Consider the following 22,641-nt stretch of genomic DNA (forward strand, 5'->3'; position numbering starts at 1 on the left):
ATTTGCAAAGTTTTCTGCTAATTTTCATTGCTTATTTTATGGATTAAGTGACATAGTAAAGATACTTACTATGAATAACTATCAGTATTTGACCTACAGGCGTGACATACAGACATGGATATGCATTAAAATTAGGATCAGGACAGATTAATTAGGTACATTTGTGACTTATTAATGAACTGGGTGCCATGGCTGAGAATGAGAAGTAGCAGGTTATTATTAGCAGCAGCTCTCGGAGTGCATTGATCTGAAGGCTGCTCCTTGCTGATGTTGCAGATGAGCTGCACAAGCCCCTATGTGGAGCCCAAGCACAGCCGCCTGTCGTCCACGGAGACGTCCCAGTCGCAGTCGTCGCACGAGGAGTTCCGCCCGGAGGTGGCCGGCAGCGCCACCGAGTCCCCGGTGCGCAAGACGGCGAGCCAGCGGCGCTCCTGGCAGGACCTCATCGAGACGCCGCTCACCAGCTCGGGACTGCACTACCTGCAGACGCTGCCCCTGGAGGACTCGGTGTTCTCCGAGGTGGCCGTGGTGTCCCCCGAGCACCGGCGGCAGTCCACCTTGCCCACCCAGAAGTGCCACCTGCAAGATCACTACGGCCCCTTCCCCCTGGTGGAGGGTGAGCGGATGCAAGCACTGAACGGGAACGGGGGAAAGCCCCGAAGCTTCACCCTGCCTCGGGATAGCGGCTTCAACCACTGCTGCCAGAGCCTCTCGGTCGGTGCTGCCGACCAGCACGAAGAAGCACAGCAGAAGGAGGTGGAGGAGGAGGAGGAAGGCAAAGCAGCAGAAGAAAACCAGGAAGATAAAAGTAAGTATGGGATATTTCTGTGGCTTTTCAAGTGTCCTGTTCGTGTAATGTAGAGGTTGTATTTCCTTTTTCCTATCAAATATCCCCAACAGTCTTTCAACATCCCCCATGTTTTGCCAGGTCCCTCTTGTTGCACACCTCTTTGGTCTGCCTTATGTATGAGGCCTAATAACCAGAGTGCTGCATGACCTCTCAAACACCAGACATTTCCCTGTAGGCTGGTCACCAGTCACCTTCTTCTAGTAATCCTTAGCTTAAATGGATTTTGCTTCCATGCTTTTCTTCATGTTTACACTTGCACAGTATCCTCCTCCAATGACACACATGTGTTTAAGGGATATACTTGGTAAGATTTCCAGCCAACCCCATCTGAGCTGTAAAAACCTCTTGGTAAATCCAGGAGTGCAGAGTCAGGCTGTGATTGTGCAGTATCCAGGCAGGCAGGTCACGAGACATCCCAAAATCTGTAACAAGTTTAAAAAGAGAAGGTATTTTTCCCAGTTCCTCTCATTGCAATTTATAAGGAAAGAAATTCAAAAAGCATTTTGAACAAAAAAAAAGTAGAGAACAACTGTGACCAGCGAGGCTTAAAAAAAAATCATAATGCTGAGTAACTGTCAGTCACCTGGCACATAAACTCCATAGATATTAGTGCTATTTATCAAACATAATCCAAATAACCAGGGATTAGAGCAGGTCCCTGCCCCTCCTGACATGTATACACATTTTTGTGTCTGTTTCATGCTCTGTCCTTCACTGTCATTTGTGGAGCTTCTCAGCATGTGCTGCTAGCAACGTTGAGTCCCCACCCAGCTTGTAGGGTCAGTTGTTGAAGCCTGCACTCATGATTTGTGGGGTTGCACTGCAATTAAGTTATCTGAAGAGGAAAAGAAGGCAGGATAGCCCTTGAAGCTCTCCAAGGGTCTCTGCTAACTGTTCCTTCAATTCAGCTTTTTCACTGCAGTAAAGAAGTACAAAAATGGTTAAGAGAGAGGAAAGGGTATGAAGGCTTTGTATGATTAACTATCTACCTAAGTTGATTCATTAAAGTTAGCACCTTTGTTGAGCATTAAAATTCACGTGGATGTTATTTGGTATACTTGGGAGAGATCAAAAGTTTTCCGTGGTCCTTATGCTTTACGCATTACCTTCTAAACATCTCCAATTCTTTACTTTCTTCTGCTGCTTTGAGAAAACAATGGTTTCTTTTGCAGATATTAAATTTGATGCCATTAAAAGTTGAAAAAGGCACTATTTCAATTGTGTTCATGCATGACACTTTGCAAAAAACTGATACATTTATTAGGGTAGTATTAGATTCTTACTGACTGTGAAATGAAACTGTCTAATTAACAGGGTTAAATTTCATCAACCATTCAGCACATTTTGTCCTATTTTTAGCCTTCAGATTTGGTTTTCAAATGGGATTTTACTGATAGAAACATAAAAAATTTTTTAAGTCCTTACTGAAAATGGAAAGGGTCAAGGAGACTTTCCACTGGCTTTGCTGTGCTGTTTGTGCACTACTTACAGATACCATTGCAAGGTCTAAGGGCTTTTTTAGGTGTTTTAAATCTCAATTTCAATGCCTTTGTGTACCTCGTTGTAGCATTTTATCACATGCTAATTACTAGTAAAAGGCTAGTGCTTGATTTAATGGACTGGGGCTTTTCTCCATCCTTCTACACTAATTTCCAGAAAAGGAGAACAAAGGTGTAATTTTTGAAGTGGTCTCCCTGTATACACATGCTTATATTTTTTATTTGATTGAGGAGGTTTCCTTGGTTGAGGCTTTAACAGGAGATTATATTTGAGAACTGATGACCAGCTAGACAGGTAAAGTGCTCATGATGAGTTGTTGACCTTGAAATTATAAAACCAGAAGTAAAATACTGTCTTGTCTGTTGAAAAGTTTAAGTGTTGAATTGCATGTTGCTATGACAGCAGTGTTCTGTTTGCAACGCTGACTTTTTCCAGTGCCCTTACCAGTAAAAGGCAGGAGGATTTCCTGCAAGTGGTGTTCCTAAGTGCAAAATCCAGTTTCTGAGTTGAGAGGTTTGCTTACATCTGCTAAGTCACTACCTTGTGTGTGCTACCTCACTGCCTCCTTCACTTCCATTGCTCTGGGAAAATGAAACATTGCAACTGGCTGGAGAAAGGAATTCCTCTCTCTTTCAGAAATGTTTTAACCTCACGTTGAATGTTCCCTCATGTGGTATCAGAATCTTTTAAATATATTTATTTGCCTTACACGTTTGTGATCCTGACAGAGTTCTAGGCTCTTGGATGATGATGTGTGTTCTTGTGTGTACTTGTGTGTGTTTTAAAGCTTAATCATTCCTATTGCTTTTTGTGCTAGACAAGAATGCAGCTCCTTTGCTGTTGTCAGATGTCATTGCCAAAAGTTTGTTTTCTCAGATTTCTGTTGTTACATTCTCACTTTTAGAACCACTTGAATTTATATTAAATAGTAAAATGCAGTCCTGTTTCTTCCAAATTCTCTTGCAGAATTGTTTTCAAATAACTGCACCACAAACTAGGAGCTCCACACTTTTTTCAGATGTTGTCCCTAGCTGCTAAAATTTAACATATTTCTGTTGATTTTGTACTAAAGTTACACTGATTTGCAAAAATTAAACATCTTCTCTCAGTCGCCACTTAATGTCTTAAATAGATGCTTCAAGACTTTACTGACCCTGCAAATAGTTCTGTGTATCAACTCTTCTATAATGCATAGATATATATGGCAAATTGAAAATATGGGTTGTCCTTTTCTGTGTTTATCTGTCAGGACCTAACTTTGTTGTGTGTTCAGGTGCTTATTTTTGTCCTGTTACATCACATTAACATTGCACTGCTAATCCTTAATGGATTGTTTTATTTCCCAAATGACTTTTGTGTAAATCATTTAGATGTTCCATATTGACACCATCTTGTAATGGTCTCTTTGTAATCAAAGAGGATTCTCTTGTGGGATATTTGGGCTTTTCCATGTGTTTGCTCCTGATTGCGTAAGTGGCAAACCACATTCAGACCTGCAGCACCAAGCATTCCCATTGCTGTGCTGTTCCGAGGCAGCCTGAACACAGAGAGCAGGTTGGAGGCTGTGGCACAGTGTTTGCATGTCTGTGATTCAGTTGTGAAGTTGGGCCTTTTCAGGTGTGTTTTCTGCTAGAGGGAGGTAACAGAAGGAGACAGCAGTGTATCATGACACTGTCACCCTCTTCCCCTCTGGCTCCACCTCTGTCTACACTCTGTGTTTTGACAGATTCTGCTGCTTAACGCAAAGAACACTTCTAGAGAGACTATGTCCAGGTTTTGTCCCAGGAAAGCTTGTTTCAGTTTTTTCTTTATTTTTTAAAATTATCTTTGGTGGTGGTTCCTTCATTTTCAAAGACTTTTCTGGTTTGTGCATTACTAGGGTTTCACATCTAAAAGAAGTACATAACTTAACTAGCTCTCTGCAGGGTGTAGCTAGCTGTTGATCCTGCAAGCCAACTAAGTCAACTTAGGTGCAGAAAAACCTGCACCTTTTTTGCATACTCCCTGAAAAAGTCCTTGGAGAACAGCCGTGTCTGGGGGAGTCTCAGGTGCTGTCATCTGCCCAGAGAGTGCTGGGACAGGGGCTCTGCTGCTGCCTCCAGGTGCTGCAGGACTGGCTGGGGTAATACTGGCACACTTTGCAGGGAACTCACACCTGGGACCTGCAGCAGTGTGCAAGGGAGTTTTCCACTGTGCTGGCTCCATACAAATTTATTCGGGGAACATGGACAGAAAAGCACTGATGCCTGTGTTTGAGTCTGAAAAGGGATTTGCAGCAGGAAGAAATCACTTAGATTGTCTTTGCAGTGTTAAATTTCCCCATTTCCTTCTGTGTTGTTTCTTGCCTCTTTGTGCTGCAAGTTTTCAGTCCTTTTTCTGCACTCTTAATGCTATTGTTTTTCCTGACATGTGTTTAAGGACTTTTTTGTTGCTACCCCATCATCATAATTTCAGATAATACCTTCTGTATAGCATGGGCAACTGTAACAAAGTCTTACATAAATTCTGACAAATTACTGGCTGCCCTTCTGGGGCAATTAATGGCTGAGAGCTGCTTGTTTGCTGCTGCACTGGTTTCACCCTCCAGAGTGTTTACAAGATGCTACAATCTCCCTCCTGTGACTTCTGTCACTTTTGAAAGATTTCACAGTGTTTCTGAAGGCTCAGCAAACTCATAGATGATCCCTGGCATTTTGCTTCATCACCATAAGCTCTTGTGCAGGTTTGCAACATCTCCTGGCATCCCATGCTTGGTCCCACACAGTCTTGTGAATGCTGCCCCAGAGGAACACAATAGCCTCATGCTCCAGTCTCTGAAATCTGCCTTTTGACCCTGAACTTCTGAAAACATTGTCAAAGGCCAGAGCAGGAGCTAATGTTGCCATTTTGCAGCTCTGAGAGATGTCCAGTCCCTGTGAAGGGTTTCAGGAAAGCTCTCCTTTATGTCAGGGAGGGCTGCTCACTGAAAGAGGTACCAAATGACTGTGCTGAGGTACCAAGCCTGAGAGTTTTCTTCTTTTTTTTTTCCTAGTAAAAAACTACAAACCAGCCAGAGAATAAGGGAAACTGAGAACAATTTCTCCCATGTTGCAACTTCCCAGTTGCAGAAATTAAATTCAAGGTGGCAGTGCTTTCACAAAATAGGACAGAGGAGCTAAGGACTCCCATGAGTGGCAGCAAGTATCATGCACTCTGTCCAAGAAGGTGTATCCATGGGACATCCTAGGCAGCATTTCCTTTCAAGAATGAGTTATTGCCAGTGAAAAATATACTCTGAATAAGGTCAGGTATTTCAAATTCTAAAATACAGGTCTAGGGAGGCTTCCCTCTTTGTAATGAGGAGGCTGTAATGCATGGTGCAAATGGTATGTCTCAGAAGGATCAATGTTTGCTAATGAAACACTATGTTATGAAATGGTGGCCTGTGTACACTTCTAGGCTTTGCTTCTCTGCATTTTAGGTAGAGTGTCTTACTTTGGCAGGTTTTGGGCAACAGTGAAATGTGGGAGTCAGGATGAATAACACATGAAGCCTGGATTGCACACACTGGAATTGATGAGGATGTGTGGCTGAATTTAATAGGGCAGTTTGCTTTTCTGACAGCCTCTTTCCATTTTAGAGAGGACATCATTAGTGGTGTCCTGTTGTCTGACCACCTAATTTTATCCTCACTGAGAGGCAAGGGAGGAAGCATTAAAGTACTGTATCTTCCCCTCTGGAATTAATGCCCAGGAGGGTCTTAAATAAACAGAGCTATGAGAAATTGAGGTAATGTTTCATATTAGAAGTATTCCATATGAAACTGGTGAATAGCACAAAGTGCAGCACCTTCTGGGACACTGAGGGTGTTACTCTAACTTACTGTATCCACTATCAGTCCTGTACAACCAAGAGCATTTGCCAAGTTGGAGGTTGGGGGTTTTTTTGCCTGACATCCTCCTGGGCAACACAGCCCATGCATGCTCAGACACTGGGGTAGGTTAATGAAATGCCTACTTTTTCTGAGCTTTGTTTTTGTGATCTAATTTTTCATTCCTAATTCCCATTTGAGCCTTCCTGTGGCACCTGACTGGGCATTTGCACTCCTGTGGGCTGAGGACCATCAGTGTTTTATGCCTTGTCTACTTGTCCCATTGCCTCCAAGGCACTGTTTCTGCAGTTAACTGAGATTGAGCTTACCTTAAAGTGCTGCCTAATTATGTTCAAAAATATGACTACCTTAGATAAACAACTTGGAGTAGATATGTTAATTTCTGAGCATGTTCTTTAATTAAAATTTAAAATTTAAAAAATAAAGCTTTTTTAATTCTCATATGCAAAAGCAACACCACTGCAGAAGTGAGTTTGTATTCTAAACAAAAATGATGGGATGCAAAACCTCTATATTCTGATTTTAAATTTCAGTTCAAGGGGAGAAAATTGCCTGCAGTGTTTGAAAGCCAAGTATTGAATCATTTACTGAGTAGCAGTTCAGAAAGCAATATGGGCTGTCAACAAAAATAATAATAGTTTTAATGTTATGCTTGTTAGTGTTTATACATATAGATGCATTTTGCCCACAAATATTTTGTTGCCACGTTTAAAATTTTATTTGATTTCCATTGCCCATGCTGCTAAAAATACAAAGGAGAGATGAATTCCTGCTTTTCTTTTGGTTTTAATAGCTTTGGGTGTCATTGTCAATAAAGGTCATCTGCTTTTGCCTGGAATATATGGATTAAATTGTCTTTTTATATGCAAAAGAAGTTCACAAGAGAATTTTTTACATGGCCGTTCTTCCAAATTGCTTTCTTGCTAGGTTTCCTCAATTCTAAGTTACTAAGTTAGAGACTGTCAATGGAGCTATGCTGCTCCCTACCAGAGACCCCTTTGGGTTGGGTGGTGAAACAAGGAATCTCTGTACATGAAAGAATATATTTCTGGTGGGCCTTTTTTATCTTCTGCATTCATTCTCTTGCCAGATGTTGTGTAACCAGTCTGTTTTACTTTAATTTTTCCACTTCATGGTGTCAGCAGTCTCTGTCTCTGCTGCTGCCCTGTCTGGGTCTGGCTGCAGAGATGCTCTCCTTGGGAAAGGCAAAACTCATAAATGGTAAAACTTCACAAGCAGCAGAGGGAGGACAGTCCAAGTCCTCTAGGGCTCTCTGTTTACCCCACTGCTGTTTCATCCCAGTTTGTTGCCCTGAAAAGTTTTGGTAGCAATATTAAAAATGCCTTTTTTGTGCTTGCTGCTTCCACTCCCTCAATTGTTAATGTGCTTCCAATCTTTCAATTCTGAAGCTATAGTCAAATTTTCTAAGTGAAGATACTTAGATTTTTTTGAAATTATTTTGTGGATGAAAAGGAAAATCCAACTTTATTTTTTCATTAACCCATAATTTTCCAGTGAAAAGAGGGTTTTCCTGTCCTAAGATTTCAACTCACTTACATTCCTTTTGGTTTCAAACATGAAAAGCATGCATTTTTAAAATCATTTATATAAAACTTCTCACTGAAACCTACTGAAAATTGTTATAAAGACATTCTTAGATTTGACTACTGCAATTTAATTGCAATTTTTCCATGACAAAGCCATTTCTCACTGGGATTTTTGCAGAACTGGCATAGTTCCTCTTTGAGATACAGGAGGGATTTGGCCTAATCTGAAGGTTTCTAAATGCAAAGGAAACAGAAATCTACAATAAAAAAGTTAGCTACCTATCATTTACATAAGAATGTTCTTTTGAAATATATAGTTTTAAATTTTCAAAGCTAAAAAAAGATGAAACCCTTTCTATAATAAATGGCAATTAAGTCAGAAGATGATGGCATAGGGGGACTAGGGGGAACAGAGGAGTACTAAAATCTTACCAGAATGTATTCATTGCATCTCCAGGTGGTACCATCTGTTGTGTGTGCCTCTCATGTTCTTTCAAGGCAATCATTGAAACAAGGATGAACTCGAGTCAGTAGTGCTTGGAAGGACATGGGAGGGATATGGTTTTATTAAACTACTACCATGCTGAATGTCTGGAGGGTCACCATGCAAAGATGCATTGTTGTTTAATTAATGTTCATCATGGGAAGCGGGATAGGCTATTAAAGACTTCAGTGCAAACAGTCAGCATCCTGCCAACATTTTTTTTGTTGGACAGAGGACTCTAGAAAAGCCACATTTGTTATGAAGCAGTTGATTTTAAACTATTTTTTAAAAAGAAGTCCTCAGAATTTTTGGATTTAAGATGAATATTTTCATGGAGGTCTATGCAATCAATGTTGTAGGACGATTTTTTGTGAATTGTGATTTTTTGTGAATTGTCCTATCATGCTAGCTTGGCCTCCTGGCTGCCTTTCCTTGCAGTCACTAGCTGCTGCTCCAGAGGGTCACAGATCTTGTCTCTAACCTGCCAGCCCTATGCAACTTCCTTGGATACCCCTGGACAGCTAAAATGGCACTAGATGCTTATTTTTTGGCCTCTTAATCTCCTTACTGGTTTCCCAAACCTTTCCAGTGCAGGAGGGCAGTGTATGCAGGTTTAAATCTTGGTCCCTGCATAGACCCTGGTGAAGCTGTAAGTGTGATGTGGGTGTCTCGGAGCCAGGGAGCTGGAAATTATTTGGAAGATTATCAATTGTAGCTCTGCCATCTAGAGCTGGAGCTGCCATACCTTCCAAATCTTAAACACCCCTGGTGGTGGGCATTCTTCATTCCCTCCAGAAAGTGCTTTTCCTCTTTGCTGTTTTGAGAAGGAATAATTTTATTTTTTCCTGCTAATGGATATTGAATTGTTCCCTCTGCAATTTAAGCCCAGCATTTCCATTCCCTTATGGTACAGAAAACAGACTGCTCCATTACAGGAGCCTTTCTTCCAAGCTGAAAGGTTGTTGTGAAGGTTAGTTTGGTTTTTCCCATAGTTAGTGTTTGCTAGGCCTCTGACTGCTCTTGCTGAGCTTCCCTGGGTTTTCCAGGCTGACTCCCATCCCTTCTGCCCTGGCAGTGTCCAAGCTGGGTGCAGCACATCTGGTTGAGACCAGGGAGCTTGCTCTGCCCTGGCTGTTTTATGCTCTGTACTGTGATAAGCATCTGTTTGGCAACCATACTGTATTTCATATTTCACTTGGGGCTGTACAGTGTCCCAGATGGTTTTCTGCTTAATGCTTGTTTTTCTAATTGTAGTTGTTCTGATTTTTTTCTGGGCCTCTTACCTATCCACATTAACTAGCTCATGTTAATAAAAGCCTCAGCTGAATTAAAATGTCAAATTAATTGGGCTAAAACCAACCAACAAATATATATGACATTTTGTAAAACTAATAGTCTGACTAGGTAAAAAAACAAAAACAAAACAAAAAAACCCCGCAAAAACAAAACCTGGTGTTTGCCAGGCTTTGTGTCTGTTAGCACAGCATTTACCATATTGTTATATAAAACTTGGCAAAGGATTTCATCCCTCCAGATCATACCAGCTCTGAGACTGTCCTCCAGCAGTCTAGGAGATGTTTCCTCACACTTTGGTGCCTGTGGATTTTAATAAGTTTATTCTCTTGCACTGTTCAGGCTGTTGGTGCCATCTGGGGCTGTTTCTGGACACAGAGCAGCCTCAGGGGAACCCCACATAGGGCAGCTCCTCCCTTTAGCAGTGAACCTCTGGTGTCTCCTCCATCTGGGCTTGACTTTGCTACCAGAGGACACCTTGGATAGGGAAGGTTTAGGTATTAGGTAGCTAATATTGTTTATTTCTGAGAGCTGAACTTCTAGAAGGAAAATATTCCTATTCCCTGTGTCACTGACCTTCTGCATCTAAATAGCCAAGGAAGAAATTACCTGGTGATGAGTGGGGAGCAGAAGGCTCCTTCTTGTACTTGGGATTCCATCCATCCCTCAAAAGTGTTTAATGCTCAGAGATTATGGTGGCCATGTGTGTTTAATTTGTAAGATCTTCTGTTAAGAATTAAGAATTAATTCAATATTTCCAGTTCTTTTGAAACAAATGTGATAACACAGTATTAACAAACAAACAAAAAAAAAAAAAGCCCTGTAATCAGGCAATTTTTCAGTTTTTATTCATTACTATTAAAATAGGTTCCTACCTTTATTTTTAAAACATGTAGTTCAAAAACAAGAAGTTCAAAAAATATTTTTTGACTCCTTTTGTGCCTCAATTTTACAAATTTTGAAATCTGTTGGATAGTTAACAGTCCAGCATCCTTGTACCAGTGTGCTGCTGTTAGATACCATGATTTTATGAACAAAACATGAAAAAAAGTGCTGTGCAGGATCTTACTGTATTTACATGAAGAAAATTACTGCATTTTAAGCAAGATTTTTTGCTTTCTGGCTTCACTTTTTGAGTACTGCTGGCACAAAATAATACCAGCTCATTATCTCTTCTCTTCTGGATTCCAGAGGGATAAACTTCAGTCTTTTGGAATATAAAATATCACCACTGATTTCTTTAAAAATATTTGAGTTGTTATCACCATCAGAGAGAGGGGAGAGAGGCTGCCAAAAAACTTCAATTTAAACCATCTTTCAACCAGTTTTTGAAACGTTCATTTAATCATGAGATGATTTACAAGCCTCAAGTAGGAAGCAAAATTAAGGGAGCCTCACTTAGAAGATTTCTCCTGGTTTTAAATTCAGGAATGGACAGAGATCAGGCAGTGGCAAGGGCAGGAAGTTTACTCTCATCTCTTTACCCAGCATTGCTAATGAGAGTAAGGAAACTCAGCTGGGGATCCTTGTGCTTTTAGTTCCAGATTTTGAGTGAGGAGGGATGGCTTGGGGAGGCTCCAGGAACAGCTCCTGCCGTGGTACCCAGAGGCTTGGCAATGCCAGAATCCCCTGTTAGAGGGGCTTCCTACATGTGCAAAGTGGTCTTCAAGGAGTACTTGAGAGATGGTGACTATGAGACACAATTAGAGAGTGTTTTCCTGTAGTAAAGGTAGTAAAATCTGGTTTAGAATTCACATAACAGTATTTCAATAGCTTCTACACTTGCCATTAAAGTGAGATTTTTTTTGCTGTACTAATGTGCACACTTGAAAGCCAATCTAAAAATCATACTAAATCTATAAAAGGCTTGAAACTGATTATTCTGAGAGTTCTTGTTCTTTCCTCCCTGCTAGAATATGTCCTGCCATTTATTTTAAACTTTTAGTTAAAAAAGAAAAATTATTCTCAAGACATTTTCTTGGTTTTTTCATTAATCTAAGTATATGTACATAATTTTACAGCAAAACATTTATATTTCTAACTTTATTGTAATGGCTTTAAAGACAACTGGAGTTGCCAGTTTCTGTTTCTTTAGAAGACAGAAGAGAGAAGTTTTAGTTATTTACTTCTGACTGTGTAAAGAGCCTGGGGAAAATTCCATTTAAATTTTATACTTCAAAGTAAAACTATCCAAGACTGAATTACTATTTTTTTTACATTGTTCTGCTTACCTTCTCCATTGTCACTGTATGATGTAGGTATTTAATGTGCTGTTTCTTAATGTATCCTCAACAGTTTCATGTGATTATTTTAGGGGCTAGAAATACTTATTAATGGACTAGATTAATTTAACCATGCAAAAATTTTTTTATACCAAGACACTGAAAATTTAACAGGATTTATGAAATAATAAAATGTGGAATAAAAATAAAATTAATAAAAAAGACCCAACAAACACAAGTGCACTTTAGACACTACTGCATTATGGATTAATAAATCAATAGTTTCCAAGTTCTCTGCTCACTTTGTGTTTTAACCTTGAGTTCACAGATTCTGCTAGCAGATAAGGATATCTTATAGTGGCTATCATGAATCTTAAGCATAAACAGGTTATCCTTGTATCTATGCAAACTGTAAGAAGTTGAGAAAATTCATTTTATGAAAGCCTTGCACAATTTGTAAAATATCTGTAAAATGTCTTCGTAGTAAAATAAGAGAAAAAAAAGATGTGTGTTAGCTTTCCTAGGAATATTTGTTTAATACTTGTTTACTCTTGGCTGAAAGTTTTAGTACAATTATTTCTGAACTATTGTTAGAAGGTGGAAGGAAGTGTGAGTGTTTTCTTAAAGTTAAAAAATTATTGCCTTGAGTACTCACAGTTTGGAAATGGCTTTTACAGTTGATGCAACTCAGAACTATGTCAGCCACCTTCTTTTTGGCCTATCCCATCCCAAAAGACAATTTTCCTAAGCTTGTGTATGTTGTGGCTAAATAAGACTATGGGATTTATAGGAAAGTATAAAAATCTCTTGAAGTAAAAATTAGATTCTTCAGTTTTGAGACTAGAACTTGGATCTTTATGGATTTCATTATTCCTGAAATTTAGTGGAGGTTGAATGTGGAAGGATGAGGGCATGGTGGATGGCCATGAGCAGCCAGTACCCATGGCACCTGTAGTTTCTACTTGGAGGAAAACAGACATGGAGGAGTGAGATTTTATATCCTACATGGATTTGGCTTTGCTGCAAAGGCTGTCAGAAGGCTGTGAGCATTTTTCAGTACGACTGCTCCTTGAAATGATGGGGAGTAGGAGGTTGCTGAGAGTAACCCAAAGAACAAAGGAAAGCACACACCCCCAAGGTGGTGGAGGCTTAATTTACCCCTTTTCTTGAAAAAGAAAAGAAACAGTTTGTGCAGTCTGATCTGTAGTACTTGGGAATTGGAAACATCAGGGTGTAGCTGGGGAGGAGGTTGCAGAATCGAGTGGGGTGAGATGGAAGCAAAAAGTAGACTAGAAATAGGGCATAAATCTGTAATGGTGAGGTAAGCTATGTAATGAGTTTAATTAAGTTGTGATTGGTTTTTGAAATGAAAATCCCATCAGCCTCTAATTCTCTGTGCCCCAAATGAGGATTATAAATCTTTTCCTAGTTAAAAAAAAACTGTTTTAAAAGTATTTTGTTTCTACAGTGTCACACTTTTCTTACAGCATAACCTACTGTAAATGCACCTATGCTTCTTTAGCCTTTATTTTAAAGATTTATGCAGCTTAGAATTTGGAGCTAAGGTGAGCCACATGGATGGATTTTATGCTGGGGCCATGTTCTGTGCATTGATAACGCCAATGCATTGAAATACTTCTCAGTGCAAGTTGTCTTCCAAGGAGACATAACCTCATTATTTAGTTGAATAAATTAAAAAACCTCTGGCATAACCTCAATATTAAGTTGAAAACCCTGTAATATTAATTATGGAATTAGTTGGGACAACAATTATTTTTGGCCCCTTAGCTCTTGTCTTCTGAAAATTCTAGCCCAGACTTTTTCTTCAGATGACTTTCTCAGTTGTGCTGTATGGAAATAGAGTAAATTTTTTAAAAGACAAATTCATGAGGCTGTTTCTTTATTTTGTCCTTGTATGTTTTGCATTTCTCTAGTCTGATGTTGCTTATCTTTAGCAGTGTTGACCAAAACTATACAGCCAAATCTTCATCTATGGTCCTCCTGGGTTTTACTAATATCTCTAGCTCCTTCCAAGGCCAATGGTTGTGTCAGTTCCAGGTTGAGCAGGGGAGGTTGTTCTCTGCACTTAGACTTCTAACTGTGGATTTCCAGTTCTGAAATCCCCCCAAGGTTACTGCAAACACCTTCTAAGGGCTTGTTTTAAACATCTTCAGCTTGAGCTGAGTGTGCTCTTGCTGTATTTTATAGTTCACAAAGAAGTGTGTAAATTGGGGTCACCAACATTTTTCATCACCAGCTGTTGTCTTACCAGATACATAACCAGAACAGAGCAATTCTTGCCTGTTCCTACCTTCTCTTTTTCATAGGAAACCTAAATATTCTTATTTTTCCATGGAGGTTTTGAATAGATCTGTCATATAATTTACACTGAACTTTTTTGGTTACTCTGTAACTCCTTGGAGTTGCCCGTTGCACTGATGGCAAGTCCTGACGTTACAGTGGAAAATTACTGCATTTACTGACACTAGATACGTCAGTTCTTTAAGAGGGATGTCTACATTATTCTGAAAAAAAAAATCCCTACAAAATTAAAAATTCACTGAGCCTTTTATTTTTACTGTTTATTCTTGCAATCTAACACATCCATTCTGCACAGCAGATGTGAGCTTAGCAAAAATTGTCTGAAACATTGGTTTGTCTAGTTCTATATCAGATATCAGGCTCTGAGTTATTTGAATTTTAAAAAGTCACCTGCAAGAAAAAGTGCTTGTACCAAAGAGAGGTGAGCTCCCCATGCCTTGAACCATGCCTCAAAACATATTTCTAGGGAGAGTTAAAGGTATCTTTCTTGTAACCCTTGATAGATCATTCTTCCACACAATAGTTTTATTGATTTTGAAATCAGGTGTACTTTGAGCTCTGTTATGTGGCAATAAGGAGTTGCACATTTTAACTCCAGGCTAGAGAGACAAGTATCTCTTCTAGTTAGTTTGAAACCTAGCACACAACCTTTCAGATGTTTCTGTTACTTGAAGAGGTAATTACCAGCCTTTTTTCTGCCTTTATGTCCTTAGATAACAGGCTTCTGTTCCATCCCCCTTGTTTATAGGAGAGAAGTCTTGATTAGCCCTAGATCATGCATTCCTTGCAGGAAAATCCTTTTGCACAACAATAATCCTGTCAGCCCTTCTCTGCCTTTTTCAGTACTGCTTTTTGAGGTGAGGTGTCACAAATTAGTCTCTTTTTTTGTTGTTGTTGTTTCTGCTTTATCTACACTACTTCCTGTATTTATATGTAGGTAGAAGCCAAACCTCCCTACTTCTCTGTTTTTGTAGAAGCTGATTTGACATTTTTAACAAGTGCAATCCAAGAAGAGAACTAAAGGAAGCTGTTTGGTATAAGATGTTTCTGCCTGATAGGGAAAAAAGAAAAAGGTTTGGTTTTGATGTTGGTAATGCATGAAAAAAGATGTGTAGTGCTTATTCATGTGCAAGACTGCAGAGGAGAAGAAAGTAAAAAGGACAATGTAGCTTCTGAAGAGAATAGCAGAGGACAACAGCTAACTGAGCAGCTTGAGAAGTGCATAGGAGGGAAGTTGCTGTTATGGGGTAAGAACAGACCTCAGCTACATGATAGTCAGTGTTTTTCACGCTGTAGAGATGATAATATTTTCTTTGTTTAGTTGTGATATTTGGGTGAAAAGCACTTAAGCAAACCAAAGCCAGAGTGTGTTGCAAATTGCTGGGAATACATCCCTGCATAACAGCTCTGGGTCTTGGTACAGCTTGTCCAGGGGACCCTTGCTCATGCATATGACTGGTCTGGACAACAGAAATGCCTCCTTACAAGCATCCTTTGGCTTACCATCCCCTGAGGGAAGGACACTCTTACCTGCCATTTTCAAAAGGTGGCTGTTTTTACAGGTAACCCTTCCCCAGCATCTCAGGGTGTTTTGGTGTGTTTGGATTCCCTTGCATACAACAATCACCAGTTGTGGTGACAGTAAGGGATTTTCTCCTCGAGTCTCTTGATGCCCTTTCTGCTGCTGTTGGCAGGACCAGGGGCTGAGCACACAGCAGCTCTGGGCACTGGCACTGCTGGAGGCTGCCAGGAGAGCAGGCTGGGCCCTACACATCATTACCCAGATCAAGAGGTTTCTTGTAAAACTGGTTGTATTTGAAATGTGTCCCCAACTCCCAGCTGATTGCTACAGCACTGCCAGGGTCAGGTGTCAGTGGTGTCACTGTAGTGGTTGCTCCCTCCCACCCAGCCCCTGCCTTTCTTCAACTCCTCTTCCTTGCCTCAGCCTGATCAGCCACCATCTCACACCAGCCATTCCCCTGTGCCCAGCTGCTCCCAGAGCTGGGGCAGCCCTTTGGGGAACAGCTGCCCTCACTTTAATAAGACTTCTCTTTCCCTGGATATTGTTAACTTTGAGTAAACTACAAGTATTTTTCCCTTGTTGTGATCAAAAGACCTGGATGAGGTATCAGAAGCTAGCAAGTAATTGGGCACATTCTGAGATGATGGCACTCTCATTTTCAGTTGAAAGCTGCAGAGATCCTGTTTTCATTCTCCTGAAAAAGAACACCACTTCTGACAACTCAGAAGGCTTTGAGAAGTGCCCATCTCCAATACAGCTCTGGTGTTTTTGCCAGTAGAGGAGCTTGATGTACCTTAGGAATGGGGAGATTGGTACCTGGTGGGCCCTGTGCACTGCTCCATCCCTCCAGGGGGACAGCAGGTCTCCCCCAGGCTCTGCCCTTCCATACTGGGAAGGAGTCAGTTGAACTGGAGCCTGAGTCATATATTGGTGCTGTATATGTTCAGTGCAGGATTAATCTTTTCTGTGGAACAGTGCCATCATACAGAAGTATGGCAGCTACACCTCACCAAACAGTGTGTGATGGGCAGTTTTGGAGATGCTTGGGGATGAATTAGGAAGGAAGAGGCCAAAGAGAAGCAATTTTCATACCTGTGTCTTTATACCTCTGTCAGAGGTCATTGAGGGTAAAACCTCCTGAGTTGGTGGAGGAATTGGTAGAAGAGTAGGAATTGATGGGAGTGTAGATGTACCTTCTTACTGGTTATCACCAGTTCACCAAGAACTTTATCAGGATCTTTCTTTGAAAACCACTGGGTGCACCATGTCCTCTCACCAAGAGGGTCTCTATTTCAGAAAAGGCTGGGAAGGAGGGCTAGGGACTCCTGCATGGCTGGGCATCATGGCCATGAAACCCTAGCATGGCATCCTTCAGTTTTGTCTGGGTTCCTGGCCAGTCTGACAAATCCCTTTTGACATCCATTTTCATGAATGGCAGCCTTGTGGTTTTCAGAAAGAGTATTTAACCAGGAGCTTGAACACATTAGGTGATATGACAAAATACTCCCTTGATCAGTTTGCTGGTTTTTCCCCTCCTAAAGGACATACTGAAATATTGTTTTAGCAGGCTTCAGGAGGTACTATCCATGCTATACCTCATCCAGTCTAGCATGTTCAGGGATTTCAAATAATTTAAAATTTGCTATTTATTGCTATCTTTAAAGTTAAAATACAGTCAGGAGATTCTGATGTTTTCAACACTTGACTCCTATAACAGGAGTCCTTAGTGTATAAAATCCCTGTGCAACCCTGATATTCTTTTATTACACTAGTGATAGGATTGTTTGGAATATGAAAGGTTTAAGATACACTTTTCATGAAAAATTTGTATCCCCTCTGAAAACAGCTCTTACACATTAACAATATGCAAGTGATTCTTAACAAATAACATAGCAATGTTTGGCTTGTCAGAAGAGTACCTTGCATAAAACCTTTCACTGCAAGCTTTCTATACAGAGAAAATTATTCTCATAAAAAAATAATTTAAATTTACCAGATGAAAGTACAAGCCTTCAGCATCCAGCAAGTGTGAAACATTTAATCAGTAATTCTTCATTTTATACTTTCAAATAGATAAGGAATTTCCCCCAGGCAAACAAGGAGGCCATTTCTGTGTTGGTCTGATGGGCTTTCAAGACACCATAGATAGCCAAGAAAGTAGCTCAGTCATTGGTTTAGAAAAAGAAAGGTGATTCCTGTCTTATTTTATGGGAACTAAAGTAATTAAAAGCAAGACTTCTAAAAGCAGTTTCTTTATATGCTAATTTTATGCAGTATATTTCAGGTTGTTGATAGGAGGGAGGGCTTCAGGTCTGATAGCATTTTTGTTACTAAATATGGTCCTCCTCAAACCTGAAAGACACCTGACTGAGTCAAAAATAGAGTTGGAGCAGAACGATAATTCTTGCCTGGGAACAGTCAAGGCAGGTTGGATTGACAGAGGAAACACGTGCTAGAACATGAGGAGAGGAGAAGGGAGCACCTTTGTTAAACACAGCACAACCAGCCAGGAGTGGTGCCAACAATTCACTTGTTGGCCTTGCCAGGACAGTAATAGTAGAGTCCATGTTTTGTGTGTGTGCCCCTCCAGTGAGCTCCAAATTAAATTACAGTATCTCAACCTGATCAATGTTGGTATAACAATAATGATAATCTGTTCCCCCAGTTTTTCCAGAGTAGGTTTTGACACCATTCCCATTGGAGGTTTTGGCAAAAGCTGCTGCAAGACCTCAGCTGAATGTGGCACAAAGAAGATAACGCTTTTTTCTCAGTCTGTTTTACCTTCACCACACGGCATGCTGTCAGTAGCTTACCGTGTTCAGGTGCTCTGTGCCTCTTTCATTGACCAGTCAGAGAAGGGGTCCCAGCCAGCATGGCAAGGTGCTTGAGCTGGCAGCAGCTGTGGCATGGGCAGCATCTCCATGCCCTGCCCTTGGGTGTAGCCTGGCAGTGGGAACATGACAGTCTGGCTGGGTGTTATTTAGTCACACCAGGGATTTTGTCCGTGTCTTGGTGTTTTTCTTATCAGTATGGAAAGCACCACCAGAAAAAGCAATCATGTAACTTGATAACATAATTGTTATCTGTTAAAGTCTTCTCTGAACCAAAGGGGCTTCTACTGATTGAAGTTAAAAATTTATTTGTGTAAATTTAAATTTGTTATGCTATAATTAATTCAGTATGTTTCTGTCTGTTTTCAAAGCCCTGAGTAAGTTAATGTAAAAAAAATTCCAGAAATACACTTCTTGAAAAAGTAATTAATAAAGTAATACACAAAATAATTTGTCACAATAATAAGACCAATTCTGCTTAAGTACTCCTTATTAAAAAAAATAATTGATAACAATGCAAAAAATTAGTGCATTGCTTTTTTTTCAGTGTTGATGTCCAATGCACTAGTTGGGAAACAGAGCTCCCATTTTTGTGTTGTACATTAACTCTTCCATGGGGTGATAGACTGGAACTGCAGTTCCTGCTTTATGATCAGGAAACAAGGACATGGCTTTTCAAGTAGTTCCCAGAATAAACAATGCAGGAGGTTTGGTAGATTAAATTGAGTTTTATATGCCATTGCAGTCATAGCCTGGCTGATTTTAGCTTACAATAGTACTAAGAATTGTATTGAAAGGAATTTCACCATTAGATATATGCCTTATGTGCTTGTCTTTGGGATGAAACATAGACTTCTCCTAGGTGAGGCTTGTCCTATAAGCTTATGTAACTTAAGTCTCTGTGTAATCCAGCAATTAGAGTGCCAATATACAGAAATTTTAATATCATTATCAGAATTCATAAACTGCCCAGTGGGATGCTAAAGTTGTGATTACATCCTATACCTTCTAAATCTATATAAAACATTGAGAAGTTCAGCCAGCTGGTCTTTCTTTTTTTTTCCTGAAAATGGTTATTCAGCTGTGTCTCACTGGTTATGTCCCAAATTAGAGGGCTTCCTTTCCTGGGAGCAGCTCTTTGTATTGCTTCGCAATGGTTACAAAATGAACTGCTCTGGAAAAATAACCTTATTTTCTGACATGACACTCAGACTGCTCAGTCTTGAAGCTGTGCACTGTCACTCCAGTAAGACCCTGGTAATGAGCTGAAGGAGAGAGTTTTGCAGATATTAGAGAGATATCTGAACAGCATAGGAATAACCATGAGATATATCTAATATGGAGGGACAAAACGGGGGCAGAATTAGAAATAATATAATATAATACACTATAATAATATAGTAAGAGTTAGTGATTTGGCAATTTAATGTGCTACATTTTAGTTTATTTAGTTCTTTAGTACTGGAGAGACAGAGGGTTGTTTAGCAGTAGCTGTAGTACCTGAAGTGCATAGGAGAGCTGGGTTACATTTGCAATTTAGAGATACTTTGCTAAGTGGGAGGAAAAATGCCTGCTGATTAGAGCCCTGTAATTTCCACTGCCTTGTTCTCATGGGACCCAGTGCAGCACCTGCAGAGGAGCAGGCACTGGAGGGCTGTTGTATGTGGGCTCACACCCTGTGCCTGTCCCTCACTGTGGTGCTTTCCCATGGAGCATTTGTGCCCTGGGTGTTCCTCAGTGAGGACATGGGGCACACTAAAGGATATATTGTGGTGTTGGAAAAGCTGAAACTTGCTTTTTGCAGATAGCATACTCCTGTATTAGAATTGTTTGATTTAGTGCTCTTTACTGCAGAGTGCTGAGTGGCTCCTTCTATTGCTTCCATACCTAACTGGATTCCCATAGGATGATGTGGGCAGGCACTGCTTTGGAGTACAGGGTTGGGGATCTGCACCAGGTGTGTCACCAAATCCCTCCTTCCTCAGGCAGTCTCACTGCCAGGCTCTAGCAGCTCCTTTTCATCTCTGCATGGCATCTGTCTGACACCTGGAGGTGGTGGGAGCTTCCCACCAGTGAGCAGCAGGCAGTTTGCAGATCTGCCAGTGTTCTTCCCCAGGACTCTGTCAAAGGGCCTTGAGCCATTTCCCTAGTAAGGAGGAAGATGTGTCTGCCCCTGCACTTCCAGCAGAGGCAACCAGGTCACAGTTTGCGGCACGTGGAGAGGTTTTCTCTTCGCTGCTGTTCTTTACATTCATTCTTGATGGGAGCCTGATCACTCATGCAAAGGATTTATCTTTAGGGGAAAATGCATAATGGTTTCCAGTCAAAGTTCTTCTCTCCTGAATATGTAGACAGATGTAGAAATAGGTACACAAAATAGGATAAAAACTAAGGAAAAGGTAGATCTTCAAAAGGCAGCTACAGGTTTACTGATGGTCACCATAGATGGGAAGTCTGAAATTTTCTAAAACTTCAGTATGAATTTAAAAAGTAAGTTAAGTAACCTGCTATTCTTCAACCTAACCTATCTTTGAAAAGAGAAGTTGTCATAAAAATACCATTTAATAACAGGTATCTTGTAGTCTGTTTAGGCAAAATATATAATGTGAAGATTGATAAGAAAGTGTACTCTCAAGTGGCAGTGGTAAAATCTTATGCTTTTTGTCATGAAAAAACACATCAAAGTAAAAACCCTAACTTTATACCTTCTCATTAGTGACTGCTGGTGTTCCTTAAACTTTTATTTATAGATCAGTCTCAAAGAGAAAGAGTTGTATCACTTCCTGTGCCCCTTTCCTTGCATAGGACTTCTTGTGTGAGAGCCATTTTTATTGGCTTTTGACACTTGGCCTGGAAAGGCATGCAGAGCATCCCCTTGCTCCTGCTTGGTGGGGTGATCCCAGCCCAGGTGCGTTCTGTCTCACCATTTTAGATGGATAAAGTACCTCCTTACTGCTGCAGGTTTGCTCAGATATAAAATTCCTCACATCCTTCATGACCTAAAGCTGAATAAATGGGCAGAGATTTACAGCAGACAGTTTTGTGTCTGTAACCACTCTGGGAAAGTCATTTGCCATAAAACTCATAATGCAGACATAATTTGGTTGATAAATGCAGTAAGTTCACTTTGCTGTATTCACAGGGTCACATTCATTTTTGTATGTGAATGGCAATTGGTTTATTTTTCAAAATGTTTGCAAGTCTCATGATTTTCATAAGTTGTAGTGTCAATAAGTATCTGTCCAAAAGCACATTACTCGTTCTTTGTTATTTGTATTTGTTCTCCTTTAAAACAAATTTTAAAACCCTTATCTAGAAACAAAACCACATGCTGGAGATTTTTTACATAAATAATTTTGCTAATGTTACCAATACAGAAAAAAAATGTGGGGTTTGTAAGGATAAGGAAAAATAATTTTTACTACTAAAAAGCAGATTTTCTAAATGCTTAGTTACTATCCATAAGTGATATTGAAAATCTATTTAGAAAAGCCCCCTAGTGCCTAAGAATTATATTCACATTAAGATAAACAGGAAAGTATATGCTACCACTTACCTTAAGAGGTTAATGAAAGGCTGTTCATGCACAGTGTCTAATCCAAACTGGGATTTTTCAGTAATAGAGAAAAATTACCAGTGTTTGAAAATTTATATAGTTTATTAATAATAAAACCTTAGCAATATTACGGAATAGTCTTTACAAAAGTGTGTCTTACTAGCAGGTTTTTTTCAGAAATAGTTTTCTAGTGCAAAATTTAGTTGAATTTTATGTACATAACACAAGTCCTGTCCCACCATGTGTTGAAGGTAGCACAGTTCTTCCACAGATAGAGGATGTGTCCCAGCCAGGCTCAGCTGGGCATAAGCAAGAGCTGGTATGGACATCTGCTACATAATGCCCTTGCCTTAACTTCAGTAACCCTCCTTTATATCACAGCCACCTTCTCTCACAAAAAGGGAAGTTTCTTTTGCCAAAGCCTGACCTTTGAAACAAACTTTCTGAATTCTTAGTGATTAGGTTGTATGAACAACAGCCATAAGATGACAGCATCTCCTGAAGCTGCAGAAGTGATACCTATGAGGCAGCAGTATCCTCTTTCACTTAGTGCCTTTTTCCAAATAAATCCAAGATTCTTATTTTCAATGCTACAACTGTTCATAGCATAGAACAGGATGAAATCTGAAAAACATTCCCTCTT

General features: G+C 40.1%; 1 protein-coding gene across 8 annotated transcripts in view; it reads left to right on the plus strand.

Moving 5' to 3' along the window:
• The window catches only part of CNKSR2 (connector enhancer of kinase suppressor of Ras 2), a 207,655-nt gene that overhangs the window by 165,952 nt on the left and 19,062 nt on the right, over positions 1–22,641 (plus strand). For all 8 annotated transcript variants that reach the window (XM_066545420.1, XM_066545422.1, XM_066545421.1 and 5 more), the window contains one exon: positions 277–808. In XM_066545420.1, coding sequence (XP_066401517.1) covers positions 277–808 — 532 coding nt within the window. The remainder of the gene's footprint in view (positions 1–276; positions 809–22,641) is intronic.

The sequence above is a fragment of the Molothrus aeneus genome, chromosome 2 (assembly GCF_037042795.1).
Source record: "Molothrus aeneus isolate 106 chromosome 2, BPBGC_Maene_1.0, whole genome shotgun sequence".
NCBI classification, from domain to species: Eukaryota; Metazoa; Chordata; class Aves; order Passeriformes; family Icteridae; genus Molothrus; species Molothrus aeneus.